This window comes from Mytilus galloprovincialis, chromosome 9 (genome assembly GCF_965363235.1).
Source record: "Mytilus galloprovincialis chromosome 9, xbMytGall1.hap1.1, whole genome shotgun sequence".
Taxonomy (NCBI): Eukaryota; Metazoa; Mollusca; class Bivalvia; order Mytilida; family Mytilidae; genus Mytilus; species Mytilus galloprovincialis.
The window spans coordinates 5342345-5350725 of record NC_134846.1 but is presented as its reverse complement, the minus strand read 5'-3'; the positions used below and the strand labels follow the sequence as shown (position 1 = coordinate 5350725).

The window sequence follows — 8381 nt, the reverse complement described above, 5'->3', positions numbered from 1 at the left end:
CCTGAGTTATGTTAAACCAAGTGATATATATAACCGAGAAACTGGGTCCAAACGTCTACAAACGGGTTTTCAGTGACATGCAAAAAAAAAGAGAAAAAGCCAATTAAAAAGCGAAGTTGAGAAGCATTGAGGGAAAAATCAGAAAGTTTTTGCCTAATACATTTAAAGAAATAAATCCCTATACATGCTATAATAGGAAATATATATTTTTTCAAAATATTCATAGTTATTTTAACAGCTTATTTATAGTTATGATCATATCAATAATAATTCATGTCGACACAGAAGTGTTTGAACTTATAATATATATATAATGAATTCGAAAAGACTTACCTCCTTTTGCATATCTCATTACAAAGGTATTTAGAATTAAACAATAGGCAGCAATCATTGTCATTTTTGTTCAGGTCCACATCCACTGATGAGCACACCACTTTTCAAAAGTCATAAATCAATTGAGAGAAAACAAATCAGTGTTACAAATTAAAACCGAGGGAAAATAGTTTCTCCGGTTTAACATTAAATTATAGAGGATGTGAAATGTTCAGTGTAAAGCTGTGAGATGCATATTCCGGTCCATTTTGAGCTTTCTTAATGAAACTGAGTGTTTTATCAAATAATAATACTTCCACGTACTTATAAATTAGATATGTTTTTTTTTATAGTAAGGAACTTCTTATGTCACTAACACATTGTTAAACGAATTTATATTACCGACTATATCATTAGGAGAATTTATACGCAATTGTTCAACTTGATATCACAATTTTATATCAAACCAATATTGTGTCCATAGTACACGGATTCCCTATCCGCACTATAATTTTTTAATGTTCAGTGGACCGTAAAAATGGGTTACAAACTCTAATTTGGCATTGAAATTAGAAAGATCATATTACAGGGAATATGTGTACTAAGTTTGATGTGAATTTATTTCAACTTCATCAGAAACTTCCTCGACCAAAAACTTCCACCTTGAGCTGGACAGACAGACGAACGAACAGACGAACGGACGCACAGATCAGAAAACATACATGTAATGCCCATAAATGGAGCCTAAAAAGCTCATCTAATTATGTCACTCAAAAATGCATGTTACTTTGAGGACAACACCGTTTTTTTTGATAAGAAACTTTATTCTACTGCTTACAGTGCATAGTTTTACAATTTTATAAAGTAACGTTACATCACAACTAACAGTGTTTTGTATCAAAATATTACATATACATGACCTGCATGTGTGCTTTTTTAACTGATGATATTTCATGAAATGTAAAAAAGGTAATACTTGTTTTTTATAGGAGTAGCAGAAAACTAGCATGTGTGAAATGGTCACCGTTTTCATCGTTGTTGATTTTTTTTTTATTAAATAATATTTCCTAATTAAATTAGATATTGCTATATATAATTTTATTTATCTAACATTATTGGATGAATTAAACGAAATATATTTATTTTAGTATGTATTTTTTACAAACTTTCTTGTTTTACGCTGATTTCCTAACCCTTTTTAAAATTTTATACAAATGAAGGTTTAAAAAAGCAAATTAATATATCATATGTCTGTACAATTGAAAAATCATCTCTGTACCCTATATATCATAATAATCAAGCAATTAAAAATTGAAGATGCCGTCTCAGCTCAGTTCATTTAACATTGTATGTGTCTGATTCAGGTCTATTTGTCGTCACAGTGTCATTCAATGTGTTGTAAACATCACTTGCGGCACCATGATCGTACAGGTCATCATCGTGTTTTATGGTCTGTTTTCCACTCACAGTAAACACATGGTATTCATCATCTCCTGTTACATCATATATTGACGAATCTTGTGGTTTCATCTCACTCATTTTTTTCTGAGTCTCCCAAATGATTATAGATTCCTTCTTCTGTAACATTGACTAATTTCCGACTGTCCTCTTGAATGGTATTCTTGACTGGCTCCGAGTAAGAATGAGGCTGTCTCTGATCAACAGTTGTATTCATAGGTTTGTGGTTTTGATTTTTTCTGTTTTAAAAAACAATGAAAACTATTCAGTTTATTATTATTTGAAAATCACTACAACAAGAAACTAAAATAATCTCACACGAAAAATACATAAAAATGATAAATCTAAAAAAAAAAAGATAAACTTGAAGGTAAGAAACGACACAGAGGAATCGGATAGTTTCGAAAAGGAAAGAATTTGGGTCCATGGAAAGTATAAACCTCTCCATATATGGTTGCATTACCCACCATGATAATCCACAGTCTATCGGAACGTCATGATCTGTTCTGAAAAGGTATGCATGAATTATGCCTCACAATGGTAGACAAAATAAATCGACCAGTGGAATTGTACAATAAGTACTTTAGAATATCGGATGGCTGAAAAATTCAATTTATATTACATTTGTCCAGCGTTGTTGTATGTTTGTTCATTTCCAAATATGTATCCTATTGTCAAATAGAAAATGACAAGAACATCAGTAAAATATACCGGAGGAACAGTCAAGCGCATAGATCGGAAATAAACTGACAACGCCATGGCTTAACAAAGAAAATAAAAACAACAGATAATTAATAGTACAACTGACACAACATAGAAGAATAATACTATGCAACACGAACATATCAAAAAGAAGTTAAGTCAAAAAGATGAATTTTGTAGTGTTATAAGTATGATTTCTAATTTTACTGTCTATTCCAAGTTGTTTATTAAATTATTTTAATTGTAATGTATTTTGCACATGTTTCTAATGCGTTTTAGAATAATCAAACAGCTTCTTCAATAATGTGTTACCTGTTTGTTTATTGAGCTCGCACTTTGTTTATTATCCACAACAATATATATTTAGAATGTTTTCAAAAGCACAAATATACTTATTATAGGATTAATAAGGACTTTTATGTTAAGTTTGTGAGTACGAGAGTAACTAAGGAGTACGCCGCCATCTTAACTTTCTAAAAACAATAAATGTCTGATAAATGCATCAGAATCTAAAATGAAATAGCTCCTAACACAAAAACTTTTATTAAATATAACTATCCGAATTTGAAGCGCACACGTAACGAAATAATCTTTCCCTTGAAAATGTTCACCCGTATGACGTCGTGTTATGCCAAAACGTAAAATCGGCAAATCCTTCATAAAATTTCGCTGAATTTTATTTAAATCTTATTTTTATACATTTTCGAAGCTTTAGTGCATTTGTTTTATTTCTATTTTTTTTGGTTATATATGCATTAGAATAGAAACAACTGTTATGCAATTGTTTTGTAATCGCAATTTGCTGAAAATCCCAGTATCCCTGCAAGAATGTGTATCGCGCATAAATAGATTACGAAAGTAATTTAGGAAACATTTGTTATCGGAGTGTAAACCAAGAGAAAAATTCGAATTGACCAATTCAATTTCAGTATTGGATTGGTCAATTTCAGAATTGACCTATCCAATTTTAGATATGCAAATGATATTAGAATTATACAATGTTCAGTGTCTCAATGGCATTTTATTCAGTACATTTATCTTTAAAACATTGTTATACTAAATGTATCATAGTTAACTGTAAGTCAGTCAGAACATTCAATTTAGACTAAAGTGCTGTAATGTAGGTTTGTGTTTAACTTATAGATGAATGTATTTATTCTTAATTTTGAATTCTTTTTAATACAAGCAAGGTAAATTGAGACTGAAATACAAACTTCTACACGACCAATAAAAGCAGTCAAATAATATATAACTCCCCTATCGATGATATAATTTGCCAAACTAACATACTGGGAATGCATACCTTCTTTTGATAACTATCAAAATCACTAGGATGATCACAATTCCTAGAATTTCCCCTACACTTCCAGCTACAATTGGAACTAAAACAAAAATATAAAGATTTCTTATGAAATTTCATGGTAAAGATAAAGTTTAATTTAGCAATCATAATTATCTTATTAAAATTTTCTGCTATAAACACTTTGCTAAAAAAATGAAATGGCTGACTCTGGTTTACATTATTTAAAAAAAATGCGTATTACCTCCACGCTTAGTATTAATTGAATTATACAAGAATTAGCGGTACGACCTAAAGAACGATAAAAAGAGGATTGTTTGTCTTGCTGTATCATTTAAAGTCTGGTAGAGATATTCATACGACAACATTACGTAAACATCAAAATGGTCATCTTGGAATTAAAAAATATCAAGTTTCAATAGATGGTTTTCAACAACATAATACCTTTAATTATATTTTGTATTCCTTTTTGGTAGCTTCTTTGTTATTTTTTCTACTTCCAAAAGATTGGTGTAGATCATTCTTGGTGAGCAATATTCAAGAAATATAGCTTTCTGTAATATTACTTTTACATTTTATTTTTCTTATTATCTTATAGTTTAATTAGACATTGAAGCATTGAATGCACCTTTTTGAATTTTATTAGTATATAAACGTAAATCATGTTTTAATATATTATTGAACAAAGTTTTTATGATTGAAGTCTAGATTCTTTTTTTGTGTAAACAAGTACAATTACAAAATCATGATATTTTGAGGAATAGATCGATCTTGATACATCGGTTCTATAAATGAACGAATGCTGTTGAATCTTGATGTACCTAAACGCACACAGTTTTCGACTAATTATTGCCAGTCTGTAGCATCGACAAAAACTTGAAAGATTGCATACGAACTTATAAAAAATACTGTCATTCTTTTCCGTTAACTATTTTGTTCGATCATAACACTGCCAGGATATAAGAGTTCAGTCTTACATTTGCACACGTTTTCATCTACAATGCCATATCATCTGTCATGTTGGAACAACTATTCTATATCCTTTCTTTTGCAAGAAACAAAGGAGTAGGTTCAGTAATACCCCTTTTTGGCCCCAAAATATAGCAGATTTACAAAATTGTGAAAATGTAATCTTCTAGCTATTAACTGAAAAGTAGAATGCTTCTGCTACATAAATATGGGCTGTTTTTGACAATACAATGCACATATACCGGGAACTAGAATCATTTATTCATGCTAAATTACTGAAATCTTCACAATTTTAGCATTTTAGTTCAATTTTAGACGGTTTCCGTCTGAAATGAAAGTGTCCGCATTTGTGTTCATGCATAATATTGAAATGTAAGTTGTATTTGATGATATTGCATAACATATATAAAGGTTGAGGATTAACACGGATGTGGCCACTTTCAATTTTGACAAAAACCATCGGAAAAATTACGTTTTTTGGCATATTTGATAGATTTGTCATATCTAAGCTTAAATCAGAGCGTTTTTAATGACTAAATCAGTTAAAATCTTTCACCTAAACTAATTGAATCGATTGAAATAGACACTAAAGTGTTAAAAAAATTTCCAAAATCTTTTGTAGGATGAATCTGAAATTTGAGGCCAAAATCGGCCTTGCCGGACCTACTCCTTTAGTAACATCCAATTTTATGAAGAGTTTCTATTTAGTGACAATACCACCGTATCTCAAAGTTACATTTTTTTCGACCTATTTTCGTATATAACCGTATGTGACGTACCATGATTTGGTGGTATTACAAAAAATACAAATGGAAAATAACTTTAAATTACATTTTTTTATATACAGCACTCACCTGTAGAACTATTTTCTACCGCTGAAATGGTTGAACTGTATGGGTTCGTAGTTCCCTTGTCGCCATAATGAGGTGTTGAAAGTATCTGCGTCAAAATATACATGATATAAATCATTAAACATGTTAAAGCAAAGGCAAAAACTATATGAAATCAAACAGAGTTTTGTTATCATATGAATGTCTATTACCAACATTCAATTCCATAAAAAAATATCCTTCCAATCCATTTATCAATCGGAAATATGGGCTTTTAAAAAATGAAAACAATACGTTAGACTTTGCGTCTTCTTGTATAGATGTAAAGACACACTTTAATTCTATAACAACAAAAAAAAAGAATAAAGAGAACTACAGGGTATGACAAAATAACCTTAACAGATGACTTATATAAAAAGGGAAAACATAGCAATAAACACATTTATTCCCGTAAAACCTATTTTGGATGACATTGGATTAAGAATGTATATGTTTGTACGTAGACGTGACCACACACTTGTTTACCAATATGCCAAACAATTGTGTTTTATCGATAGTAATAACATTAACGGTACCAATTTTCCTGCACCAGATGCGCATTTCGACAATACATGTATTTTCAGTGATGCTCGTGGCCAAAATATTTGAAATCCAAAGTTTATATAAAAAGTGAAGAGCTATAATCTAAAAGGTCCAAAAAGTATATTGACAAAAAATGAGGATCAGGTATAATTTGATATTAATCGTTTGTTGCAGTCTCAATGAAAAACTGATGCACCAGTCTTATTTTGATCAATGAAAAAATAAAAACAAATTAAAAAAACATCAATCTAATTCAAAGAACTGACCGGCATAAAGCTCGATATTAATGTTAAACAACCAAATGAATATAATGCGGTCAAAAACTAGCACCAGAAATAATTATGTCAATATCGGAAATACATATGCTATAGAAAAGGCAACAGTAGTTACTGCAGTTCGAATGTCAAAATATCCATTGAGAGAAAACAAATTAGGGTTACACACTAAAAATGAGGCAAACATATCAAATATAGAAGGGAAAGCAACAGAAACACTAAAAGTGCAACAAAAAACCATACGACAATGCAACATACACAGAAACGAATTATAAGATTACAATTGTCATTTTCCTTGGTACAGGACATTTTAAGAAAACAAAAATGGTTGGTTAAATATAGTTTATGGCTAGTCAAACCTTCCGCCTTTTTGGCCATGTAAAATATAATACTTAAATGACAACATTACATGCCAGGACTGTTTTTGGTACATTTAAGGTTTTTGAATGTTAAGCTGACCAAGAACTAAAGGATTTAATATTGACTTGAGTTCTTGAAAACTTATTTTATCATGATTGAAATTACCATTTCAAACATTAAGGTCAAAAAGATATATTATTTATCAATCCCAACAGTTTAAGTAATTCAATAAAAACAAACATTAGTTATTAACTGCAACATGCTAGATTGCCTAGGTTTTTACAATGTGTATCCTTAAAATTGGGAACACCTTATCGAGGCCTATTTGTTTGTTTTGAATGTAATTTGTAATCAATATCTTCAAATCTTTATGGTAACTTTTAAGTAGGCCAATTTGATAAAATTTGATAAAATGAATACATACAGTGATCAAATGAAATAAATTATGAACTCACAACAAAGAGAACCTAGTCGACTCCTGCACTTCTCTGTTTCTAATCGAATTTCAGATCCATTAATTACTATCTTGAGACAAAGCGCATTATCTGGTAAATGTCCTGAATGATAATGTGAAAACGAGATTTGACACACATAAGAAAAAATATATGTGTAATGATTAGTAAAGAAATACACAGATATACAAAAAAAAAAAAAATAATCAATCACTAAGCAATTCCTAAAGTTTTGAAATATCTATGCTATATTTAAAAGGATAGAGAGTTACAGTTATGCTTACGTTTCTTTTTTAGTAATCAGTCTCTGTGATTGTTTATTTAGTTTTTATTGAAAATATTGATTCCGTAGATTCGTTTTGATAGAGTGAATAAAAAACATAGTAGAGGAGCATTAAGTATTCAGATTGGTACAGACAAAGTAAAAGTATTTTTAACATGCAATGAGCTGTCAAGTAACAGCATCTATTTTTTTCTATATCTTAAAGGTAATCACTAAGAAGTGCATCTAGTAAAAAAAATTGATATAATGTGACAGGTATATATAGCGCTTTCAAATTTGTGTGACCTTCCGCGTTCTGTACTTATTATCCAATTTATCAATGTTCTGAACGGCAAAAGTGAACATTGTCAATGTCGTACACAATGTTCTTTTTTTCTTCAAAACCAATAAATGTATATCAAAATTTGAATAAGCATTGGTTGACTGCGTCAAGCGTTAGTGAATGGAAATGACATAAAGTATCTATGTCGTATACAAATGTATAAAGGATCATGACAACTGACCGGTAGTAAATCTTTGACTTCCATTATAACATCAGTAACAACATATTATATCGAATAGTATTGGTTCAACGGTTCATAAGTCATTCCTGAACAAAAACCCTAAAAAAGTATGTCTTTAACCGAATTGATTACGACTGTTGTCAGTAGACAAGCTTAAAGATAATAGTTATTGAAAACTGGTCATTATCGTGATATATGGACAGCCCGTAGGACGGTGGCCTTTGGCTCAGTCATTATCGCTGTCTCAGTCAATACCACTGTCCTGTGGGCAGTCCATATATCACGATAATGACCAGTTTTTCAATAACTATTATGTAAATATTGGTTAAAATTTGTAAATCATGCGTTTGTTTTT

General features: G+C 30.2%; 1 protein-coding gene across 1 annotated transcript; it reads right to left on the bottom strand.

Annotated features, from left to right (window-relative positions):
- Positions 1 to 1518: 1518 nt before the first annotated feature.
- Positions 1519 to 5698, bottom strand: LOC143046466 (uncharacterized). The gene is made up of 3 exons (XM_076219626.1): positions 5596 to 5698; positions 3776 to 3854; positions 1519 to 2009 (listed from the first exon to the last, which is right to left on the bottom strand). Exons 1-3 carry the CDS (start codon positions 5696 to 5698, stop codon positions 1844 to 1846), a joined length of 348 nt encoding a protein of 115 aa, XP_076075741.1. The 3' UTR covers positions 1519 to 1843.
- Between the last annotated feature and the right edge of the window lie 2683 nt (positions 5699 to 8381).